This window comes from Aplidium turbinatum, chromosome 3 (assembly GCF_918807975.1).
Source record: "Aplidium turbinatum chromosome 3, kaAplTurb1.1, whole genome shotgun sequence".
Taxonomy (NCBI): Eukaryota; Metazoa; Chordata; class Ascidiacea; order Aplousobranchia; family Polyclinidae; genus Aplidium; species Aplidium turbinatum.
Genome location: NC_137474.1, coordinates 27,650,462 through 27,676,819, shown reverse-complemented (window position 1 = coordinate 27,676,819; position 26,358 = coordinate 27,650,462). Strand labels below are relative to the sequence as shown.

At 38.1% G+C, this 26,358-nt stretch overlaps 1 protein-coding gene across 1 annotated transcript; it reads right to left on the bottom strand.

Moving 5' to 3' along the window:
• Nucleotides 1-1,117: 1,117 nt before the first annotated feature.
• On the bottom strand, nucleotides 1,118-25,507 carry LOC145766223 (intraflagellar transport protein 57 homolog). The gene is made up of 11 exons (XM_082577893.1): nucleotides 25,375-25,507; nucleotides 24,475-24,583; nucleotides 17,020-17,182; nucleotides 14,614-14,732; nucleotides 12,023-12,194; nucleotides 11,676-11,772; nucleotides 10,292-10,386; nucleotides 9,733-9,864; nucleotides 5,257-5,386; nucleotides 3,700-3,797; nucleotides 1,118-3,020 (listed from the first exon to the last, which is right to left on the bottom strand). The coding sequence occupies exons 1-11, from the start codon at nucleotides 25,424-25,426 to the stop codon at nucleotides 2,910-2,912; spliced, it is 1,278 nt and encodes a 425-aa protein (XP_082434019.1). The 5' UTR covers nucleotides 25,427-25,507; the 3' UTR covers nucleotides 1,118-2,909.
• Nucleotides 25,508-26,358: the final 851 nt, after the last annotated feature.

Here is a 26,358-nt window from a genome sequence, read left to right as displayed (position 1 = left end):
CATAAGACTTATTTGTAGACAACTTCCTGAAAAGTTTGGACATTTTGCTTTCCTAATAATAGTTGCAAGGCTTATTTAATAAATTTTCAGAGCAAATAACATGCACTACAAAATTTTGAAAATATGCTCTTGTGAAAGAGAAAAAGTTAATTGGGAACATAGTTAAGACAAATGTTGTTTTTAATCTAATTGAAAAACTAATCGTTTTTCCTTTATACCGGTAATGTTATGCTTGGGAAAAATTTTTCCAGATTTCCCCGGCTCCAAGTCCATGCACGTGACCAAAGTCGATCATAGAGTTCAGTTTTTTAGCATCAAAGGGAGAAATAGTTAAAATAGATTTTTTGGTTTCAGTGTCGGTTGATCATTTGATTGTAAAGGTTTCTTCCTGCCAAAAATCATTTAAGTCAACCTTTCAAGATTTTCTAAATCGTTTTGTCCCACCTCAAAAGCAAAATGGATCAAATGGTCTTTTTATCCCACAGCCTAAAAACTGATTTCTTTCCAAAGTCATTTTACCCAACATCTTTCAAACTTACATGTAAATTCGTTAACTACAATACGAAAAGCAAGGTTAAATAACTCCAAGATTGGATTGAAAATAGGTGGTAGAGTTATAGCCCAAAAAGCAATCCTCTGCACTATCGATACCTCACAAAGCAATGAATAGCAATTAGTAAAAATTGACTGGCCAAAGAACAAGCAACCCGCAAACTAAAAAAAAACGAAAACTCGAAAAAAAAAAACAAGCCCAAACTTGCGGGAAAACCGCAAAGTTGGCAACACGGTTAACGACTCTCACAGTTTTTCTGAACTGTGTTGCCGCAAAATTTTCCTTTATCCTTTAAAGTTCGAAAATCGGAAGGGGACTAGGTCGGATAGTAATCCTAAAACTAAATCTCATAAATTCGTTTTGACGACAAAGTAAGTGAACAACAAAAATGATTCAGCAGTTCTCCTAAGTATCGATCAGTGAAAAACGAATAATGATTTCGTTGCTTGCACAAAAAAGCAGTAAATAACGCGCATTTGATATTTATTTTAAAAGGAATGGGTATAAGCATTCGATATTCAAAAAGCAACAAATAATGCTATCGAATAGTGACAACTAGTCGTTACTTCCAACCATGGACCTATGTACGGTAGTATAATATACAGAACGATTTTTGACTGGGGGGGGGCAAGATTATGAAAAAAGGGCATTTTTGTTGCTGAAAGGCCAATTTTTTTTTAAGTTTTAAAATAAGATATAGCGATAATGCTCATCTGTCAGCTCATTATCGAGTAATGATACAAGTGTCCGGTATACAAAAAACAACGGCACGGAAGGGCATCATGCTATGCTATAATGATGTAACTTATTGTGATACAGAATTTTGTGTCGGGAATATTAATTATTTTGAGGCAAAAATGAAAGATTACAGTATAATTAGGCTAAAAGCGAATAGCAGAAAATGTTATATTGCAAAATGTGCAGTAGCTTACATGACCTTAATAGGGCACCATACGAGCCTCTGAAACCAGCTGTTAGGGGAAAATTATTGGCACAATGTAGCCTCGCTGGCAAAGTTACAGCCTCAATGTAGCCCAAAAACAAGCTGCAAAAGATGGTCTCTTACATCATTTCTGTTTATGTACCATCTTTCATCATGATACATTTGCACACTAATTTAGTCGATCTATGATGAGTGGTTCCGGAGATACGGCCAAATTTCGAGATTTTGAGGCCCAAATATTTCAAACCTAGTGGACCACCTCAATACGACGTAATAATTAAAAAAAAATTGGGGTGTAACTTTTTACCCCAAATACCACCAGACGGAACCACAGGCATTTTGAAGTTCAAAAATGATGAAAAAATGAAACACCGTACTGTACCAGTATGCGAAACTAGGCTACCAGGAATAACCAATCAAGACTTTGTCAGTCCGCGAGGATGAAAATTCAAAAACCAAACCAACAAATACAAAAATTTCCAAGACTTTGCACAATTCCCTTGCTTGCTCAATACATTAAATTAACGATGACACAGAAATTCGCCCCGTTAGCTCAATGGTTAAGCCCTGATCAAGCGACTCTGGAGCAACGCATTTGGGATTGCTCTCCGTTCAGAGGCACCAAGCGGATAGAATAATTCTCCGACAACAACACTTCAACAACTATCGGAAACTCCACTCTTGTCAAACTCGGTGACTGGGTCTGCGTCAGTAATTCAAAGCCTCTAAAAGTATGCGATACTGCTAGGATTAAGCTCTCAAAAAAACTTTCTCAGTCCGAGGATAAAGATTCAAATAAAAAAGTGTGTTGTAATTGTAAGTCAGCAGCGAATTTAATGAAAGGGGAAAGGAATTTGGTCACGCGCCAATCGAACGTCGAATTGCAAGTCTCGTAAGCTAAAAGATCTCACATTTCATTCAATTTATCTATCCCGTTGGTAGTATAAATTGGCTACGACTAATTTAAAAGGAAAAGTGAGTGGCCTTCACTTCGCAAATTTTAATTTTCAGACTTTTATTATAAAAAGCAGACAAAATCGTGTGCTCATTATGTTGCAAAATCACTGTAAAAAATAGTAACTACAAATAATTGCAATAACTTTCACAAACACAGTTCTAATACAAGTAAGCCTTCGTGATGTGTGAATGACAAGATTGTAGCTTATCGCAAACTTAATGTTAATTGAGATTGAAGCCTCAAATTGTTCACGGCAAGTACTTACTATCAGTTGTCGGTGGAGCGGTTCACATGAGTCACTGCGTCGTGCAATGCACGGTGGGAAGCAACATGAACTGAGACGAGATATTGAATCGATTGAGACAAAAACAAAACAAATAAGTTTATATCAAAAAAGAACATTGATGTTAAAAGATTTGAAAACTGTCCTTAAAAGTAGAATTTTCCAGCAACAATCAAACATGAGCAAAGTAGTTTTGGTCATTGTCATCCTCTCCTATGCGGTCATGAACGGACTGTCGCTTGTTCATGTCATTGTGCATCATTGTCTTATCGCGGAGGCGCGCCTGGGGAGGAGAAAGTTCAATCGTTGTAAATCAACGTTAAAGAAAACATGATACACATCCACAAATGGGACGACTAAAAGCTTGATGAATATAGTTGGAACCTCTCAACCAGATATCAGAAAACTATAGTTCACTGCAAACCACAGAAGATGAAAGCAAGCGGAAGCCACTGGAGATGAATACAAGTCCCAGAAACGCACCATAAAACATCTTATATTGGAATGTGCACCCCGATAGCTCAGTTGGTTAGCGTATGACCAAGAAGCTTCAAGATCAAGCAGCGCTGGTTCGACTCTCAGGGTGTGTGCTTGAGCAACGCATTCTAAGTACTGCTCTCCATTCAGTGGCAACTAATATTATGGAGTAAGAATTGTCCAGCAACAAAACTTTAACATTCGGAAAAATCACTCTGTCAATCTCGGTAACCGCCCTGCGTCATAAGCGTCTACAGTCTACAAGTATGCGAAACTACCAGGAATAGCCAACCAAGGCTTTGTCAGTCCGAGAATAAAGATTCAAAAACCAAACCAGTTGTCCAACTTTAAGGACACCACAGGCCCTCCAACGCAACAATGACCTCAGGATTGGCTAAATCTTTCGGACTTCTAATCCAATATGTAAGTGTCTAACAAATTAACTACGAGATCTTCCAGCTAAAAAATGTCACGGAGCCTCTTACCTGCATGAGGACATGCTCAATGACTCCGATCCGGATGTCCATCTGCACGGACTCGTTCTTCAATCGATTTAACGTCTGCTTGATCTTCACAAGAGGAGCTACAAACAAACCAAGGGAATGATGCGAGAGATCAAGTGGATGTGGAGCACTAACAAGGTGACATTGTTATAGGATGAGTCTCCACCAGACAATTTGTCATTCGCGCATCAACCGCTCAGAACAATTAGAAACAAACCGCCCACACGGTGTAGTGAGTGAGGAAACACTTTGTTGTACAGTATGGTGTTTCATATTTTCACCATTTTTGATTTTCAAAAGGCCTGAGGTCTGGTGTGGTGGAGTTTTGGGTAAAAATTGACACCCAATATTTTAGCTTATGTGACGTCAAAAAAATGTGGGGCACACCTCTTGAAGTCCAAAATAACCTAATTTTAACGTATTTCGAAAACCACTCATCGTAGAGTGATCAAAATTGGTTTCAAAATACGCATAAGTGATGGTATGACCGCTTCTGGTCGAAAGATGTGTCGGCAGCAGAAAAAAAAGTTATTAAAAAAAGTAGGTTTTGACTAATTTGCAGTTATGATTTTTAACCAATCGTGTTTTCAGCAACTTTGTAAGGCGGGATCACATGCATTTATTCATTTTTTGTCATTCAGCTTAATTTACAATAAACAGTAAAACACAGAGAAAACCAGGTGGGCTAACAAATTCTAAAAAGTGCTTCAAAATAAATCAATTTCCGGAGTAACAATAATTCAATATTGCATAAAATTTACGCAAACGAACATCAGAACGATTCAGCTGTGTAGCGTTTTCACTAATTTTGTCTTTCAAAAGCAAGGCTATTTGAATTTCTAATTTTTCGTTCAAAAATGTAGGTTACTCTGTGTAACGACGCAAATCCCGACGCAAGCAGCTAACCTACATTTTGTAACCTACATTACCTAACCAACAATAACTTTTTTTCTGCTTTCGACACGTATTTCAACTCTTAAAAGTAGACAAGATAGTGAGCGGAACAACATAAAAGCAACTTGATTACCTTTATGTTGTTCCGCTCACTATCTTATCTCATGACCACACTCCCGCATAGTTTATGACAGATTGTTACCACCTTTTGTGTTTGTCCGTCAGTGGTTGCTTGTACGCAGGTCAGTGCAGTTTTATTTAATTTTAGTCATTTTTTATCAACATTTCACGAATATTTGTTTTTGTTTAGATGAATTAAGGTATTTTCCTGACGAGGGCAGAAAGTTTTGCCGTTGAAGTTATGCAGCTATTTTATTTTATGTATTATTTTTTGAATTATGCAATTCAATCTTATAAAGCTGTTACCAATTATCTGTCTATGGTTTTCAAAAAGTATGTCTAGCTACCAAAGCTATACTATCCTAATATTGCACACAATGCACAGTCAAAAAACTCAAACCAATGTTTCCCCTGCTGTAACAATTCAATTTTCATGTAAAATGTCTCTGAACATGAGATAAAATTTGAATTCACATTTTTTATATATTCCATATCTGTCATGTTGTATCTCACATAAGGACATACCTCCATCTGTCATGCTGTTCCCCTTTTCTTCCATTTCCAACTTGACTTTCTCGAGTTCTTCTGTAAGCTCAGAAAGCTTTTGGGAATGCTTTGTGACGCCACCGCTACCTTGCTTGTACTTTTCTCGTGACTGAAATGTAAAAAAATATTTCAAGAGAATGTGCGGCAATCTTGTTTGGCTGCTAGCATGATGGGTAGCGCCTAAGGATACAAGTTGGACACTGGGGTGTTTCATATTCTTACCATGTTTGATTTTCCAAAAGCCTAGGTTTTGCTAAAAACTCGACAACCAAAATTTTAGCTCATTATGACGTAATAAAGATGTGGGCACATCCCATTGAAGTCCCAAATACCCCATTTTCACGTATTTCAAAAACTACTTATGGCAGAATGAAGATGGTGTTTAAAATGCACAGGAGATACGGTTTCCAATGACCAATTCTAGGAGTCGAAAGACGTATCGGAAGTAGAAAAAAAATATTCAATAAAAAGTATTTTTTACCTATTTTTCCATTGCAAAGTCATATTATTCTAGAACATGACGTAATAATGAACAATTAATAGTCCACAACGTCAATCAAGATAGAGATATGCTGAAACGGGGGACATCGCCCCGAAGTTTCCGTCCCATGTCAAGATGAAGAACAACCTTGCACTTCTGTCCTGAAATCGTGCGTGTTGAAAGATGCAGATTGACCTCCGATGGCCATTAAATTGAGGAAGCGGGATGCGACACCGAAGTGTGGAATAGATTTATCAGACGAAAACACGAAAGAAATAATAAATGATAAAGCTTTGGTAGAGAGTTTGCTTTGTTGAACTACAGACAAACATAACAAAGTAACTTCAGCGGGTTTAACATGTTATATTACAAAGAGATATAACATAATCAAAAAATGAACTCAAACGTTTTCGACACGTACGTGTGTCCTCATCAGGAATGACTTAAATCTGCAATATACATAAAATAAGAATTATAAGATAAATCTGACTATGAACTATAACTCTATATCTGCAATGACACTCCGGATCAAGTATCAAAAACTTAACAAGTGATACAAGAATGATTAGGAGTAAATTATACGCGGGTAACATATCACATAAGGTGACTGTAAAAGACAGGTATGTGACAAATAATTAGAACACGCACAAAAGGAACGATGAGCCACAGGCGAATAACTGTCTGTTGAGATAACTTGAAATCATTCTTGTATCACTTGTTCAATTTGTGCCTTTCAGCCTGGAGTCATTACAGTTAGTGCATAGTCAGATTTATCTTACAATTTTCACTTTCATAAGTGCTCAATTTCTGGTATCGTAATCCAGATGACAGATACACGCTGCCATATCGTTGATGTTTTACAATGTATTGTAGATTAGGACACTCCCCCGTGGGACATCAGCAGGCCTAATGTCCTAATCCAGTACTATTCAAACTTTTTGGTGTGGCGTACCGGAAGAAGTCTTATTATCATTCGGCGTACATTTCAAATAAAAAACTGACAATAACAAGTCCGATCTTGGTTTTAGACATCTACAGTGAGCAAATTCACAAACACTCTTTCACTAACATTTCGCCAACGATGTGCGATTTTCGAGCTTTTGCAATCCTTAGCGCTAGTTCATAGAAAATACGCAAATCTTTTACATTTATGAGAGTGTTTGTATATCTGTTTTTCCAAAGATTTCAATATGTTTCGTATAAAAAAAATTATTTAGCTTAGCTTTAATTTGTTCTTTTTTACACAAGTCTTTCTATTTTCTGAAGGTTTTATTGAGTCATTGCTGAGCACAACCCCACACACGACAGATTACGTTTGTGAATCACAGATGGATAGAATCGGTGGGAGAAAATTAGAGCAAAAATTCTCTATTTTTCTCTGAAAAACTTCTTTGCACACTCTCGTTTTCAGCGGCAAAACTAAATCAGTTCTTTTCAGCTTCGCTCAGGGAAGGGTCAATATTAGAGTTGCCAGTTTTGATTTCACGGTGTCTATTGCTGTCAGTTCTTGCTACAATCGGCTGCCGAGAAACATATTGCCAGTTTTGAGTTAATTTTGTTTGAAAATTTTGAAATTACTGTAGCTTTTGAGAACATATTTAATAAAAGTAACGAAAATCAACAGACGTTGGTTTTAACTAGTTTCGAACAAGATTACAAAATGAAATGTTTTAACGGTAATTTTTCTCTGAAGTTACATAGCGGCTGGCCACACTACTCAAAAATCACCAAAATTCCATGTTTCTCAGTCAGAAAATCAATTCTTTCAGGATACAACAAGGCATTTTCTCAATGTCATGACTGGGTGAGATCGATGAAGATGAAGCTTAAAGGTTATCTTGAAATCGTGTAACACTTGCAACGGTATTTCATCGTATTCGTTTGCAACAGCTAGCCTACTTGTTTAAAATATATTTAACACCAGCCACACATGAAATACGTAACAAATGCTGTATTGTGACATGCATACGACGCAAATAAGTAACATCCTAGCAACTTGACTTCACATGATTTTAATTAGACCTGCTTCACTTTTTGACACTTAACTTAACGCAACAAAATTAGTAAAACTGCTTAACATCTGACATTGCTTAATGCTTATGCTATCAATGTAAACACTTCGATTTCACATTCTGAGCGATTAGGTTTAAGTTGATTTTTTTTATACAGTAAGCTTATGAATTGATGTTGTGCCAATACAATAACAAGGAAATGACAAGCTATTTTGAGTTTTACTTTTCAAATTTTACAAACGTTTCAATTCAACTTTATTTTTTCTTGTTGGCGCGAACATAAAAAGAACGTCAAAGTAAATACAGGAGTTTGGCACCAACAAAAGAAAGAGATGGCAAAACCAAAAGGTTTAAAAGATGCATCGATGAAACAATTTTTGAAAATTAATATTTTACATTTGCACAACTAACAAACCAAATTGATATTGCTTTGTTACTCGATTTATGATGAAAGCAGTGGAGATGTTCAAAGTACTGATAAATAGCCAAACCCCATTTTGACATCGTTGCAAGGATATGAAATAATATTCGCAAAAGATAGTTTAAAGGCGAACTAATGTAACATGCAAGAGAAAGCTGAAGAAAATTTGCTCATTCAAACATTATTTTTTCTTTTACTGTAGATCAGATTCTCTCGATTTTATGTCTAGCCACCTACAAAAAGTAAAGTTTAAAAAAAAAAAGTAAATATGCCGACAATGCAGTAGCAGATCAGGAAAAAAGTTGGGAAGGACCAGAATTTTAACAAAGCAAAACTCATAAGATAAATGGACAATTCAAAGCTTAATGTGCGAAAAAGAAAAGTTTGACAAGGGATGTGGGGGGGGGGGCTTTCTCCCTGAAAACTCAATAATTACTTTCTTGGAAATTTGCATATAGCCTGATATGGTGTAGCTCTTCAGCAGGCTAAAACTTCGATAACAATCTGTCGGAAGTGTCCTCACCTTCGCTTCATCTATTGTACTTTTACAGCACATTTTACTTTATAATAGCCTATCTCCAATAACACTAAAATGTATTAATTTCATTGCTAATTAACTAGGCTATGTGAGTGAGCAGTGTTTATTTCTGATTTTTACATTATTGTTAGTTTATTGTGGGACACAAAAAACTTTTTACTCTCTTAATTCACTTCTGAAACAATGCATGTCCAATATCGCCGGTTAAGTGAAAAAAAAAAAGAAATAAAATGTGGTTGAGCGAGCAAAGCAAGCCAGAAAATTTTGCAAAACGGAAAAAAAGCAAAAAAAGCTGCACGAACTAAATACGTGCGGCTCCCAAGACGGAAGTGGGCGTGGGCCTCCAGCCGAGGGTTGGTGAAGCAGTAAATACGGCTTTGCATTAATTAAGCCATCAATTATCGAGCTTCTGTAGCAGTTCTTTTTCTTTTCTAAACAGTCAAAAACATAAAAAAGACTAAAATGAGTGGGCCCCTAACAACCGTGGGTCCCCTCACGGTTGGAGGGACAAGGGGTGGTTAACACGTCTCTGATCACATGCATCGTACTGGGAACAAAACTTGAACGATTTTTTTCCGCCAACACTTTGGCACTTCCAATGTATAATAACTTTTGTCCGAATCGGAATCAATTGGGTCTGAAGTTACAGTACTGTATCTCTTGTTTATGTCCAATGTCCATACGATCACGGTTTGCCGTTTGAAAAATTAAGTTTGCTATACTGTAGTGTATACTGCCAGGTATATTGTATAGCCTATCGCTTCAACAGCACAAAAAAAAGTACGGAAATCAAGCCGCGAAAGAAAAACAACCCGAGCATGGTGAAAACACATCCTGATCAACACAAAACGATATTCAATATTTTTTTTTATAAAACTAGTCGCGCATCGGCAGTCAAGTGCTTGCGTACCGGCACCGGAACGCGTACCACAGTTTGAGTAGCACTGACCTAATCGACTAATTCCTCACGAACACCTGATATTTTACAATTACCGAAACCAACCTGGGAGAGTTGGTCCTGGGCATTCCTGTACTCCTGCACGTGCTGCTCTAGTTGGTTGTTTATGTATTTCTCTCTGCTCGCGATCTTCTCAAGCGTGCGTCGGATCTCGTCGTGGAGCCGATCCAGCTGTGACTAAACAATCAAGATCACAAGATATTGATAAACAATCAAAGAAAAGTAAAACCAACACCTCCATATATTCAACACTCATCCAGTGTCAACACACTGAATTAGCAACAAACATCGTGTCAACTTCTCCGGTAGGTTCCCAACGGACGTCTCTATTCGAATAAGTTACATGTCACTCACAAATGACCGGTGTCTAATCAAGCCATGTCAACAAGAAGTGAGAATGACGTAAACATTCGATCAAAAAAACTATAAAGACAACCCAGCATTCCATCACGTTGTTGTGCGGATGGGCAAGAGCACAGTTTCTTTAGATAATCCAGAAAAAACGTGGCCCTGTGGAATATTCATGCGGCATTGTTTGTTCTACGATCACCCTAGCAGTTTCTTTCTTTGCGAGTGTAGGCTATATAGTGGTAAAGGAGCTTACACGAACGCCAGAGAGTGAATGTTCTATTCCTTTTTGGTGCGTGTGCATTTGATCGACATGGCTCCTCCAATCTTTGTTGTCGCTACGGATTGTCACTGAGAAATTGTAACGAAATAAATTTTATGATTACGCGGTAAGTGTAACTTAAGTCTAAAACAAGCCGATATCATCGATTGGTGAAATAAATGTCAACATTTTGTTGTTAAAAGTAAGCGTGTCTCTCACGGCTTTTCCGACATACAATCTAGGCTTATATTCAAGCCAGAAGGGAAGCCTACTTAGCACGTCGTATGCAGGCATCATGGCTGACGAGTCACTGCAATATTGGCTCCAGTAATGAAACAATATGATATCTCAGTTGTTTGAGCGCCACGCTTTATGAATGAAGAAGCGGCAATATCAAGCAGTATGGGTTAGACTCAGGGGACTTGCGCTTGAGCAACGCATTTCAAGGGCGGCTCTCCAATCATCGGCACCTAGTGGATAAAATAATTCCCCGCCAACAAAACTTTAGGAACAAGAAGAAACTTTAGTCTGCCAGCCTTGGTGGCAGGGCGTGCGTCAGTTATTCAAAGCCATATGTATGCAAACTGGATTAAAATCTTAAAAAGGCTTTCCCAGTCAGAGGATAGAGATTCCCACAATCAAGCCATTTCGTTTAGCTCTGGATCTGCATATTTTAAAATAGTTTGAGCTCCATTAAAAGTACTTTGTACAATTTACCGTGGTTAAGTTACAGCCAATATTTCACACACAACTCAGCTTCCCTGTTTCAAATCTACATTGCTTGTTAGTTTCGTTAGTTAGCATTGTAAGTTTCCGAAGTTGGATGCTGGCACACCTACAAGAATGAGGCTATTTCGAGCCACCCTTGGTTCAAGAAAACGAGCTGCTTGTATTGCACATCACATTAATAAAAATCGCATTGAGTGTGATGAAAGACCTTCCCGAGCAGGCAGCCAACAACTGTCATGAGTATTATGGGACAACAGTAAGCTAAACAATTAGCAAAACACAATAGAACGCTGTTACAATTACAGCAGCATTGTACACAGAGAATAGCTTTGCTTAACAGTGGAGTGAAACTGATGAACTTTTTATAGCCTCAAAGTCAGCTCTGGATAAAACTATAAATGAAATGCCATGCAGCTCCCGCATCCCAATCATGATAAACACGGAATAATAGTGCGTATGCACCAGATGCCTTAAGTTTTGCCCAAGTTTTTTCCATCAAATTTGGCAAAAAGTGGGTAAAAGATTTCATGAAACTTATATCAACACCACTATGATAATAGTGAGATGAAAATGTTCCTGGATCAGCTTGAACGACACATTGGAAATGTCTGACAAAGACAAATATTTATAAATGCACTTCAAACATTACCTTTCAGTTGTGGAGTCACTCGTTCAACTTCAAGTTTCCATTCATCAGCGTTGGTCTTTGATTGCATTATATCAAATTGCTTTTTCGCGTCTTTACCCTAAAAGTGATCAAAACATATGTAGTCCTTGTTTTCCTTGACATCGATCTTAACAAACAATGAACAATTTTATAACACAATGCAATGTTAGTTTAGACTGCTCAGCTGTGCCAAACTGATTAAATGACGCATGCATGGCACGTCAAAAAGCGCAGTAATCAGGCACTATAAGGGGAGGGGGTCATTACAGCTAAAGATGTCTGTTAAACGGTAAGGTATATTTGTTATCAATCTAACATGTTGTTCTTACAGCTTTCTGAGAAGACGCTTCGAGATCGAGGAAGGGTCCAACTCCTTCCTCATCCGAGCCATCCCCAACTTCTAACGCTTCATCATTATCGATCTTGTCAAGCTTCAGTTCTGCTTGGTCTTCATCTACAATGGTTTCCTCCTCTTGCTGTTCCTCTTCGGGATACAACGGTCTAAGGGAAGAAAAATGTGGATAGGGCAAAGTAGCAACTGTGTCATCGATCCATTGAAGAGACGACCAAGAGTTGCGAGAAGTCCCTCAAGGGACCCCACTTCAATATTCAATGGCATAAGGAAAGCAACACACAACTCCAAACCATGGTGGGACTAAAAAACAGGGTTGGTCTCTAAGTGGTCAAACCTGGTTTTAACCGGTGAAAACTAGGTTCAACCGGTCAAAACCCAGAAAAATATTTTTATGTAGTGAATGGTCGGCTACCTGGGCTATGGGCTATTTAGAAAATATAAAAAAAAGTTGTGAGTTGTGACCATTTTGATATGCAGGCCTCGAAATAGCTGGCGGCCATGGCCGCCTGAACTTTCATTAATGGCCGCCAATACCGACCTGTCAGGCAGCCACAGATGGCTGCCTGTAAAATTCGTACGAAAGATTATATTTATCTTGGATTTTTCTCTTGTTTCAGCGCCGCCAAAAACAAGACATCAAACAGCGTTAAGACTACTACCTTAATTACATGTCGTGCTACGTCTTATGTGCTACGCAACGGGAGGGCAAACGTTGCGCAAAGTTTATGGCAAAATTGATGGCAAAAGTTTTTCATAAAAAGAAAATTTGTTGGAATAAATTCTTGTACGTACTTCAGTTGGCTGTGCAAATGGTTCATCGTTCTACCACGCATTTTTTGGTTCATCAGAAACTTATTTTTAGAATTTGAATTTACTCAATAATTAAAATAACCAACTGATTGAAATATTAAAAATAAACAGAGAAACTGAATATTTTTTGTTCCAAATCCAGCATTTAGGTTATTGTTGATCAAAACAAAATATAGTTGAACATCATTACTGAATATGGAGGGTAATATTTTTAATTCAATTGAAAAGCAACTTGATTCATACACTAAAAGGGTTTTGACCAGTAATAGGTGGTCAAAACTGCCCGGTTTAAACTAGGTTTTAACCGGGCGGTTTAAACTGCCCCGGTTTAAACCGATCAACCCTGCTAAAAAAAATATTTAAATAATAAATAAGCCTAGCTAGCTCAGCAAGAGCGAGATAGATGGCAGAGAAGAATTGAGAAATATTTGAAAATATTTGAAAAAAAAAGAGTTGAAAATATTAAGCTAATACATTTTCTCATTATCGTGTATTGAGAATATTAAAAGCATAAAGCAGTGTGAGGCATTTACAGAAAACATTAAGCCTGATTAAACAAAAACTTTTCTTGCGGAAAAAACGAAACTTATGTGCAATAGAGATAACAACATATAGATGGATGAGTAAAGTTAAGCGTGAATGAACAAATGAAATAAAAAAATAATAAAACGAGGTTGTACAAGAGTACTTAGAGATGTGAGTCGTTTTTTTATACACCAACAATCTCTTCAAAATTTAAACGTTGGAAAAAATCTGCACTGTTGCTTCTCTGAAATATCTGTTCTGAAATAATGCAGACTTTGATAAGCTACCAAAATAAAACTTCGCCACAAGACTTTTGGTATTAAAATCTTCTTTTAACTTCACTAATGATCCAAAAGGATACATAGTGTGACAAAGTATCAAACAAAAGTAGAGAATACGACAATAAATTGGAAAATACCAGTTTATTAATTCTGAATTGAAAAATATTGAATTTGCCTATTTAGTGTGGTAGCCTACTCTGTACTGTTTTATCGATAAGTTAACCTGTATCAGTCGACTGGACTGCAGATTCATCAATAAGACTTTAAAGAACATCATAATACTTTATACAATAATCATAATAGGCTATATGCAATGAAAGAAATAAACAAACTAATAAAAGAAATTAAGACAAGCAACAAAGAAGGTTGACTGAACAACATGATGAACAGTGGGAACTGAACAGTGAACAGTCCTCATCATTGGTAGCACTTCAAGTTGGGAGGTTCAATCATTGATACCATTTGCTGAGCATGCGACCACATTTCTGACTCACAGAAATTAGTCAAAACTGCAGTAAACTAATTTATGATAAGTTATTCAGCAGCAATAATTTTCCAGTTTCTTTTGCAGTTCTTTATTATGATGAATGAAAACTGTTGTTGCTTGAAAAACTGTATGAAACGACTGTAAACAGTATAGGATATAAAAAAAAACGACGACTAAAAAACTTTTAACCATTCCTAGTCACAATGCACAATAAAACATTTTACTTGTTCAGCTGTTAAGTAAAGTAGATGTGAGGTTCAAAATATAGTTTACCGTATTTAGTCACATGTATGCAGTGAGGAGGACAATAAAAAAGGTGGAAAGACTTAAAAGTTATGCTTTTTAAACACCACAAAACATCCGTGAAAATTAAACAGTTATTTCAGCAAAAAAGACATAAGTTGTGGATAACAGTAAAAATGGCTATATAGGAGGCTCAGTATATTCATTATTCAATTGTACCTTTTCCATGAAAACTGTGTGCTGTGTAGCGCTGTGGTGGCCAGTTTGTCGAGGACATAGCAAACAAACTCTCCACTTCCTGTCTTCAACTTGGACGGCGGGAAATCTGTGCTTATACCCTATAGACAAAGTGCAGTGTCAGTGTGTTTGCGGCTAACTCAGTATAAACATATGAATAAAGAAATAAACATGGAAGAGCGTATGGTCACCCCAACAGGTAGACAGTGGACACTGACATCCACCAAACAGTTCTAATAGAAATGCACCAAGCATCAGGTTCATACAAAACAGCATTTATGGAAAATTTTCAAAAACGTCACATTGTATCACACAGATTGGTGAAATACGTTACGCAAGCCTTAAAGCAGCCGGCGGCCATGGCCGCTAAGTAGTGCTTGAATGACCGCCGGTGCTACCTCCTCAGTAGGCCAATTTGGCCGCCAGTTTCTTCTAGCTAATTATTTAATTTCGCAATAGAATGATCGTGGATTAACTGTCAAAAATATCTAGTATCAAAGGGTGACGCAGAATTAGGTCAGCGCGTTATAATCACCACTGTTGTATTGTGCGGAAACTTTTGCTATTGCATGGAAAATATCCACCTGCGATCACCAGCTATAAGTCTTGTTTGTAATACCCGACGTTTATTTTAACAAAGTGTTAATCCGAAGTGCTACTTTACATCGGCTGGCAATATTGTCGTGTTTATGTCGTTGTTAAAAAGGAGAACGTGTTCAAAAGGAGAACTACCCAGATAACAAAATTCGTCATTATTACCCTGATTTAACGACTGCAAACGTAGAATCAATGTAAAAATGACGGATTTTGTTGTCTGGGTAGGTTAGTTGACATCCGAGGGGAAAACACGTGTCTTCAGAGTTGAAAAATGTTTCCGCTGTGGGTTAGTGACTTCACACCCTCAATGGTCACGGTGACATCATAAGGGTACTATAAATGGTCAGGTTTTATGAAAGGCGGTATGCAGTTGAAACAATTCAGTGTTGTTAGATGGTCCCGCATAAATACCAGATTACAATCCCGATAAAGCAGTTATTGCGTGGTACAACGATTCTATAGCAGGACGTCGCCCAGACTTCAACAACACTAAGTGATCACTTTGGCCTTGTTGCAAGTTTAATTCTATTTACTTGTGCTATCTTTATTTGTATTTTGGCCTCCAAGTACGCAGATTTGGCCGCCGAGAAGGAGCTCTCAGTAGTCCACGATGGCTGCCGGAAAAAACACGAGTTTTAAGGCCTGGTTACGTTTAGGGTAATATGAATGAAAAAGTAACCAAACATCGTCTTTCATTTATTTAGTCGACATCAGTTGATTTCGAGATCATGACGCAATAACGATCTTGTAACTTCATTCTCGTAAAGGGTCGTCGGTTAGTCGGCTTTTTTTCAAATTTAACTTTTGGCCTGGTTTTAGAATACAACTGGACATTCTAAAACCTCTGGAAACTAAATTTTGAAATTTCAGTCCAAAACTCTCCCTACCCTGAAATATATTTTTTGCATTTAATTGCCTATTAGGCTATTGCATGGACGTCACTTTTTGTTTATGGCATTTAAAGTTCAAATATTATTTGCTACTGTACTAATATGATACACAATAAAATATGTTGCAAGACTGCCGTAAACATTTTTCTGGGTTTGGTTTCATCGTAAAACACGGGAAAGTGGTCATTTCGGTTTGTGCGCATGCGCAAAAACGTGACATTTATGTACACAGCTTGTATGAAACTGGTTGTAGTTGAGCCGCCGTAAATAGATCAAAACCTAATTTTCAGAAAATAAAGTTGCATTTAGCTTGTTTTATTATGGTAACTGATTTACTGATAAAACATCTTTGGCTTTTGTCTGCAAAATTTACTTTGTATTTTCGATTCATTCTCATTCTGAGATTCTCGGCTCAATTTAATCAGTTTAATCACGGAGCTTGACATGCTGACATGCCTTTGGTATGCTTCTACTGCAACAACTAATTGAAAACCTCATAAGGTACTGTTGTAGGCCAAAATCAGGGCTAAAGTTGAAATTAAAATTTCCCCTCCCTCCCTAATTTTGGCCGGATTTTTTTCTGTTTGTGGAAAGAGCTGTCATCATTAGTTTTATGTGTATCAGCGGGCCAAACACAACACATTGTCTCAAAACATGCCCACGTAAAAACGCATTGCGGGCTCATTACATGAAAGGGTCGCCATCACACCCGCAATTGCGGGCTCTGGGTCGCCATCACACTGTACAGGATGGAGTTGCATAGAGCTCTGAGAAATGAACAAAAAACATGATGTGGAAAAGGAGAGATCTTCGCCTGCCAAGAAAAAAACATGATGTAGGCTACCGTAACACAGTGTAGAAACCCACTCTAATTGACTAACAACACACAATTTTAACTTACAAATCGCCGTAGCTCATCTAAAATGTTGGATATAGTAGCATTCGGGTCATCATATTCTTGAGGAAAGTCAAACGTGCGCCCTCCAACATTGATCAGCCAAGCGCATAAGGTAGTAAAAAGGTAAAACTGTTCGCCGGGATTCGTAGACAAAGCAAAGTAGTGCCTGAAGTGATAGTGTAGCAGAATCAAGATTATGCAGTAAATTAGAAAACTCTTCTAAATTATTGCTTTGGTAGAGAGATACTTTTTGAAAACCATAGACAGATAATTGGTAACAGCTTTATAAGATTGAATTGCATAATTCAAAAAATAATACATAAAATAAAATAGCTACATAACTTCAAACGTTTTCGGCAAAACTTTATGCCCTCGTCTTCTAAATTAATAGAATTGAATTGCATAATTCAAAAACAATACACATATTCGAACGTTTACGGCAAACTGTCTGCTCTCGTCAGGAAAATAACTTAATTCATCTAAACAAAACAAGCAATATTCTCCATTAAGTCCTACCATGGCTAATTTTTTCCTAGCACATATTGAAACAAAAATTCTTGAAGAGTCTGAAGATTTCCATCCGAAACTTTATCTTGGGTATGTAGATGATATTTTTGCCCTTTTTGATGACAATGATTCGTCAATGTTCAACTTTTTTAAATGTACTAAATTCTCAACATAAAATTCACAGTGGAAAAAGCTAGAGAAACGATACCATTCTTGGATATTGAACTAAAGATTAACGAAAGTACTTTTAATACATGAGTTTGGCGAAAACCAAGTAACACTGGATTATTATTAAATTTCAACACAGTGTGTCCTATGAAATGGATATTTGGGTTAGTTTTAAATTTGCTTAATCGTGCGCGTTCTATCTGCTCAGATAAATACTATTACCAGTTACCACTACATGAATGAAATCGCCAAAATTAAATCTATGCTATGTGCTATTGGATATTCCGAGCAGTTTTTTGATAAGGTTTCATTTCAGTATCTTCACCGAATACTGGCGTCATAGATTTTCATAACTCTATATCCATACCTTTCCTAGAAAAGGAGTCACTCGTGCATGCTAAAAACTATCTAAACTCTTTAAACTCAAACTTAATATCGACATTGTTCAGTACAAAACTTTTAAAATAGGTAGACATTTTTCGCTGAAATCTTCCGTTCCCCAGCAAGCCCGTAACTTGCTTGGAACACAAGGGGGGGGGGACAATAAGCGGGTCTGCTACTATTCGGTGAGTCCGATTCGGTGAGTCTGATTCGGTGAGTTCCTAATTTCTAACCCCTAATCTTAACTCCTAACCCCTAACCCTAAAACGGCAATGATAATTAGGCTACGGTACCCGATAATTTAAAAAAAAAAATGAAAAAATCCCCCGTTAAGGGATCGGTCTCACCGAATCGGACTCACCGAATCGGACTCACCGAATCGGACTCACCGAAACGGGCCATTCCGACAATAAGCATTCTAGAGGGGCCCAATTTTTATCTTCCGTATCATGTACGAAAACGACATTTGTACACAATGTGGGTATATTTATGCAAAAACATTAATCGTATTACAGCATTTACATTAGCATAGATTATCATAGAAACAGCAGCGTCAGCTGAAATTATACAGTAGAGTCAATTAGGCTACATGCTGTAGCTTAAACACTAGCCTACAGTTATAATGACAACATAGAAATTGAGAAGCAAAATCTGGCATAGATTGGCATGGAAACCGCAGTGAAATTTATCATTTTGTAGTTGATTCTATTGTTAGTTAATCCATTGCCTCTCATGGACTTCGAGTTTGTTTTGTTTTAGTTTGTTATAGTTTCACACCATCAGTGAAATGCACCCTCGTCATAGATAGGTTAGGTCCTACTTTAACAAAAGGCGTGGATGGACTTCACTGAATCTATTAACAAAAAAGGCCAGGTTTATTTTCTCGGTCATTTCCTTTTCAAACCCCAACATAACCAACTTGGCCTGTCTCATCTAGAACATAGACCTGCATGTAGGCTTGTCTATCCGAGATAGACCGAGAAGTCACTCTCACAAACCGCACTACTGGACCCGAATGATGCCACAGCAGCGGCAAGTTTATACACATTCGGGAATGCCAGTCATTGATTGTAGGCTATAGTTCTTTCAGTAGTAGGCTATATTGAAATTCATTCTGGTGTTCTGCATCTTCCGTATGGTGGTGTAGCCTACTGTAGAAACTGTTTTCGACTTGCAATTCCGCCTCTGATATCTAGATCTTCGGTTCCAGTGTACCTACTGCACTGAGGAGATCGGAAGGTCGAAACAGTGTGCACTGTCCGCAGTTATGGCTCTTGGCTTACGCCGATTGAGCACTTTACTGGAGGCACCTTGCTATGCTTTGTGCAAAGCTCACTGCTTGCAGTTTATGCACTTTAGCAAGGTTGGCAGTAGTACCATTTTTGGTGTTTAGGTACCACAAATGGGAAAATGTCACATGGAGGTATATATCTCCATGGCCCTTGCTGAGGAGACCGAAAGGTCGAAACGGTGTGCACTAAAAAAAAAAAACCGTCTGCAGTTATAGATCTTCAGTTGCGTATGTAGTGGAATAAGCGATTCACGGTCCAAGAAGTTTTCATTTTTTCTTGAAAGAGCACGAAAAGATGTGTAATGTATAATAATGTGTAACCATGCATTGTCTGCAAATCTGAGTTTTATCTCCAAAATTATTTTGTCTATCACAACATACATCAGTATAAGTTTCTCAGATGCCTTTCCTCCTCCATTCATGCAGCTACTGGTAACTCTTCCATCACCAGGAAATCAGTAAGCCTTCTATTAAGAGTGCGCTTACGTTTAGGTTGTAGCAGTGCTTCACCAGTTTAATTTTCATAATCATGTTTTTCTTTAGCCATCTGATCATGCATCTTGTTGCATTCCTGCAGAAGCGCATCTTATCCATCATCACTGACACTATCAATCAAGTTTATTTCGGCATAGCTCCACATTCATTTCCAATGTGCACATCAGGAGATGTAACAAATCGCTTTTTTTAATATGGAAACTACACCATAAAGGCACCAAAACAACCATGCGGTTATCTAAGTCAAGGTGCCCCCACAATACGTAGTAACTGAATCACGCTTCATAAGGAAGCGTAAAGGCAGAGTACGCAAAGTATTCCATGACGAAAACAGCAGATAAACTGCAAGTCAGCAAGTATAGAAGCATACCTAGAACGCAAATGCCAAGGTGGTTGTCCGGTACTTTAACAATGCTTAGTGGAAGTAAACTGCACAGAATTCTGGAGACAGATTGGCTATCACACTGCTTAGTTCAGTTGGAAACTGGCGTAGCCTGGTCGGGATCTAACCAGAAATAAATCTCGATTCTGTCTGTTTAACACAACAATTGACCACACTACTAAACACACTATGTTTACAAATTAAACAACAGAAGAAAATCGGGTATAAAACTGAAAAATCTGCAAACAAAGCTAAATAACATCATTTTTTCAGGGGGCCAACATTTGTCGAAGCAGGACATTAAGGCGCGAACAAAACGGCGCGAGACAAAAAGGCGCAGAAAAAAGGGCGCAGAGACAAAATGGCGCAGAGGCAAAACGGCGCAGACAAAACGGCGCCAAAGTCAATGTAACAATTTTTTTTTCTTTTGAAAATACTTAACTCAAGCGCTATAGTTGATCAATAATAGTTTTGATTCAAACGCGTTGCTCACTTCAAGTTCATTTGGGAAGCACGAATAACATTATTGTAAAGAGAAACTGCTGTGCAATAATATCTAATTTGTGATAATTAAATGAGTTCAATAACACTCAATGACATTCTTAATTCAAATGCGTTGCTCCTTAAAGAAGTTTAAATGCTTTTGATGTCATCCGTCGGCGACTGGCCTCCAAGGAATGGACACGGACAAATTATTTCGGCTTGGGAGGGAAGTGTTGGAAAGCATGTCCAAAAGTTTAAACCAGAAAACTTTGGAGAATTTTTTTTTAATTGCTGAAAAAAAGTAGCCTACTGTTGTGAAATGCAGTGCGTAATTTCATTTGTGCAGTTTCGTTCAGTTGAGGAACATTGCAAATTAATTATTTTACCAGACAGCGCAAAAGGCTTGAAAAAAAAAACCTTGGCGATTTCAAAACAAGCAATGAGTGTGAACCGTGTTTTTCTACCTTACCACTATTTTCGTAGGCCACATTCCATTCTCAAAACTACACAGCTGGTAAGGAGCTAAAAATAGCACGCTTGAATCAAAAACTTCAACAGTCAAAGTTCCCGTTGTGACATCACAGAGGTCGGTGAGATGAAAACAAGTCCGATTGCCGCAGTTTGTAGAAAAATGCTTTGATCGTACATGCTCTCCCAGTCAGCAAAGATGGTCTTTTTTACATTGTTTCAATGTCTGCTGACGATAAATCAATGTAAAAAGGACCAGTTTTGCTGGCTGGAACATACATCATAGTGTTAATGTGACACAGAACTAGTAAACTCTTTAAAGTTTAACCAGAATTGTAAACAGTTGTATGAAGTATCAGTCCTGGATCCACTTCTTTTCAACATCTACACCCACGACCTGCCAACCACGGTCTCCGCAAAATACGCTTATGCGGACGATCTGGCAATTCTCCACTCCACAAAGTCGTGGGAAAATCTAGAAGACACCTTGAGCCAGGACATGCAAACCATCTCAGCTTATCTCCAGAACTGGCGACTGAAACTCAGCGAAACCAAAACTGTGGCGGCAGCTTTCCACCTACACAATCGGGAAGCTGATCGTGAGCTACATGTCCACAACAACGGAAAACCTCTGTCCTTCTGCCCCGAGCCAAGGTACCTTGGGGTGACACTAGACAGATCGCTCACATACCGCCACCATTTGGTGTCACTGCGCAAGAAACTGACATCCCGCGCTGCATTACTGAAGCGCCTGGCAGGCTCTAGCTGGGGGGCGAGGGCTGACACTTTGCGAATAGCAGCCTTAGCCCTTGTCTACTCTTCAGCAGAGTACTGTGCACCTGTCTGGTGCCGCAGTGCTCACTGCCACAACATCGACACTACCATAAACAGCGCCCTGCGCACAGTGACCGGATGCCTGCGTCCCACACCATTGGACAATCTCCCCATTCTCGCTGGCATCCAACCTGCTGAGCTTCGTCGCGAAGAAGCCACTCTGTCCCTCGGTCGACGGGCACTGGAGCCTAATCATCTTCTCCACCACAAGATCTCTGCCTTCCCAAACGGGCACCCCCGCCGACTGAAATCAAGACACCCATTCGTGCCAGCCGCTCGGCTTCTGATCAACGAAGCTGATGAACAAGACATCTCTGCGGCTACTTGGGCGAACCATAAATGGAATTCTGAATGGAGGTCAAGCACCACCAGACTCCATTCATTCATCCCCGACGCCGACACACGCCCAATCGGCCTGACACTACAGAGACAGGCGTGGGTGCGCCTCAACCGTCTCCGTACGGGCGTCGGCCTTTTCCGCTCAACCATGCACCAATGGGGAATGGCTTCTTCCTCCTCCTGTGAATGTGGTGCCGAGGAACAGACCGCAGACCACATCATCAATGACTGTACCATCTTCAAGCAACCTAACGGAGTGGAAGGGGTGCGCGTCATGGATGATGAAACTAAAGACTGGCTGCTCTCTAACAGCCTTCCAGTGTAGTCCGGGAACATCGTGAATCTGGGGTGGTAAAAGGATAGACCCTCGGCCCCAGAAGCTCAGACGACGACGAAGTATCAGTTGTAATGTGCGTTGCTGCCTAGTCAGCACAGACACCTTCTCAACAATTACGCCCATTCACAATTACTGCAGAAACGTAGTAAATAAACAATTCCTGATTTCGCTAATCATCGGCAAACCGTTGCAATTTGTACCCAGCTCGAAAAGTAAAAATAAAACCCGTCTGGTTTGCCATAGATTCCGTCCAACTGTGGTATTGATTTGCATCCTATCTTTGACACCCATCTCTCTGAACTGTCACGTGCACTAATTCTGTACTACAAAGCAATTATCCAGGTAACAATATCCGCCACTATAACTTTGATTCAACGTTGCCAGACTTTGAATCAACATCAATGCAAAATCAATGGAATTGTTAGCTGTGTAAGAATATATTTTTGCGGCTTGTAGCCAAATCTGCCTACATCTCAAGCAAACATTTGTTTCCGATCTTCGCACCTTTCAAAACAAACAATTTTTACATCTAAGCACTGTGGTCGCACTTTTGCCAGCTGGATAATTACAGAATAAATAGTTTCTTGGCAGTTGATAAGCCGTCACGGTTGTTAGTGTGAGAGACAGAACGCAAAGTGTGATGCGGGAATATTAATCTCGCCGTATTTTGTCTTGAAAATGATGCGACACAATCTTTGAACTTATTGCAAACAAATGTACGCTGTTTCAAATTGCTCCCCAACCAAATGTGGTCTTTACTTCCCGACTGAACTTGACTTCAAATATAAGGAGCAACGCATTTGAATTAAGAATGTCATTGAGTGTTATTGAACTTATTTAATTATCACAAATTAGATATTATTGCACAGCAGTTTCTCTTTACAATAATGTTATTTCGTGCTTCCCAAATGAACTTGAAGTGAGCAACGCGTTTGAATCAAAACTATTATTGATCAACCTTCGCGCTTGAGTTAAGTATTTTCAAAAGAAAAAAAAATTGTTACATTGACTTTGGCGCCGTTTTGTCTGCGCCGTTTTGCCTCTGCGCCATTTTGTCTCTGCGCCCTTTTTTCTGCGCCTTTTTGTCTCGCGCCGTTTTGTTCGCGCCTTAATGTCGTGGACCGACATTTGTAAAGGGGGGAATCACCCCCCTAATTAGGGAACTGTTCCCCAGACTCGTTGTTCCCACATTGTCTATAAATTCACTTGTTCGTGTGACACGAACATGACATACCATACATTATGTCCACAAAAATATTAGATGAATTAAGTTGTTTTCCTGATGAGAGCAGAAAGTTTAAAAATAACGTTCAAATTTATGTACCGGTAGTTATCTTTTACTTTATGTATTGTTTTTGAACTATGCAATTCAATCCTATGCTACCAATTATCTGTCTATGTTATTCAAAAATTATCTCTCTACAAAAGCTATATCATACTCTTTTAAATTTGTTCAATTACAAAAAAAAAACTTGTAGCTATCTGATCACAAATAACTGACACTTTGTATCATACAGTAGCCTACTTGGTTAATTATGGTATTATCAAAGTGAACATATTCTTATTGCTCTTGAGAAGCTTATAGTTTGAGCACCTACTGATGAGAATTATACTGTATTACAGTAGTAAGCACTGTGGGGCGTGTTTAATAGTCAAGGCATGGAAGTGAACCCCACAAAGGATAAAGAATTATAGCACATAATTCTGTCTAGCAATGTACTTCATAGGGTTAACCGATTTCTAGTTAGCTTTATCATGAACTTGAAAACTAACCTTGATATCGACTTGATGTTGTACTTCCTGAGAAAGTGCTCTTCATAGTTCAGTAACTTTAATTTGTCAATCAGGTTAGTCATCACTTCATACATTTGGTAGACGGAGCCTGAAATAAATGCCAGCAACACTTCATGCATTAGATATGTTGTGTACATACATGCATACAGCTTTTGGGTTAAAGCATCAAACTTGCGTTACAATTTGTTTAAAGTATTTTGTGTGGAGAATTCAGAAAGCATGTAACCATATTAGTTTTTGTCTTTATCCAACATTTAACATGCAGACAACTTGATGAATTTCTAAGTTAGTCAGTACAATAACTTGATCTGACAAATTTACAAAAGCAATAGTTCTGTTCTCAGTAAGAGCATACATCCACAGTTTAAGGACTGTACAACTTTTCAGAAGTACGGCTGAGAAATGAGAGCATGTGATTAGATGCTTATTGAGCACATAAAGGTTGGTTATGAAAAGATCATAAATGGCATGTTGAAGGATTCAAAAAAAGGTTGATTTCTTGCTTTCTAATCAACTAAAAAATTAAATTCTAGGCATCAGTCTGGATGAAAATAATTCAAATTTAAAAAATATTGTGTTTCAGCAAAACTATTGTGCTTTTAGTAAAGCAAGACAAACTTGAAATTCTTGATTCACTACCGGTCAGCCTACTTGCTACCATATTCAACTGTATGAACACACAAGCAATGTCATAGCAATGCTATGAATTATCGTTAAGTGCTCATTGCTATCATTATCTTTTTCTTTCACATCATTAAGTGATCACTTTTAGATCGACCTTTAATGCCAGGGTATAAATAACTCAACTACCGGTAATGAAAGAAAAAGGTTGATGATCAGGCTATACTGACACAACAAACAATGGTGTGCAAAAATCACCTGGACCTCGCTCTTCCTCATCCACTCCTCCACGCCGACCATCATCAGACATTACTAAACTCTTTTCAGAAAACAGAATTGAATATTTTGCAGTAAAAAGAGAGTTTAAGTTATATATATTACATTTGAAAAATTTTCTGAAAAAGGAGTGCAATTGAATTTAAATTTGAGGAAAAATAATAACTCAGCAGATCATAATAAAGAAATCTACCAAGCAGGGAATAACAAAATAACAGCATACAGTAATAAAAAAAATAATAAAACTTTTCAGCTGCAAATTAACAACATAGCTCAAACTCCTTGTGAAAAAAGATTGAAGTTGAATTTGAATTAGAAAAATTATAGACTAATAACTCAGCATATCATAATAAGGAAATGGACCATGTCCATATATAGCCTAATGATAAAAAACTATGATAATAATTGCAAGAGTGATATACTTGACAGGGGTCTGCTACTATTTGGTGAGTCTGATTCGGTGAGTTCCTAACCTCTAAACCCTAACCCTAAAACGGCAATGACAATTAGGCTACGGTACCCGATAATTTAAAAAAAAATCCCCCGTTAAGGGATTGGACTGACCGAATCGGACTCACCGAAACGAGCCATTCCGACTTGACAGAGCAGACAAGAAATATAATATAGCGGAACATGATTGTTCTTTGCCAAAAACTTCAAAATTTCCTAAATTATAAGTTTTTTTCTCAATGGCTTTAAAATTTGTTCAAGTTCGGGTAGAATTCCTTCTTTGGCAACACTACTATTCATAGACACAGAGTTTTCAAAATAGCTGAGCGGGCGAACACATACTGTCACGTCACAAAGGTTATTTTGTGCGTTTTTCAAAAGGGCGATTTTGCTAGGTTGTTGGGCTAGCCTAGTTTTACATTTAAGTCTATGTCTACTCTAACACGATTTGGAAACAAGTAATAAATATAATTGGTAGGCTACGCAACAACGTCTGGTCCTGGTAATTCAGTTCCG

Bases quoted from the DNA above. Each gene is read 5' to 3' on its own strand.
- LOC145766223 (XM_082577893.1), bottom strand. From the start codon at position 25,426: ATGTCTGATGATGGTCGGCGTGGAGGAGTGGATGAGGAAGAGCGAGGT. The intron at 10,387-11,675 runs GTAATGTTTGAA...ACAATTTCTCAG, and splicing joins AGTGACTCCACAACTGAAAG to TGACAATCCGTAGCGACAAC. The intron at 5,387-9,732 runs GTTGGTTTCGGT...TTTACATTTCAG, and splicing joins CCCAGGACCAACTCTCCCAG to TCACGAGAAAAGTACAAGCA.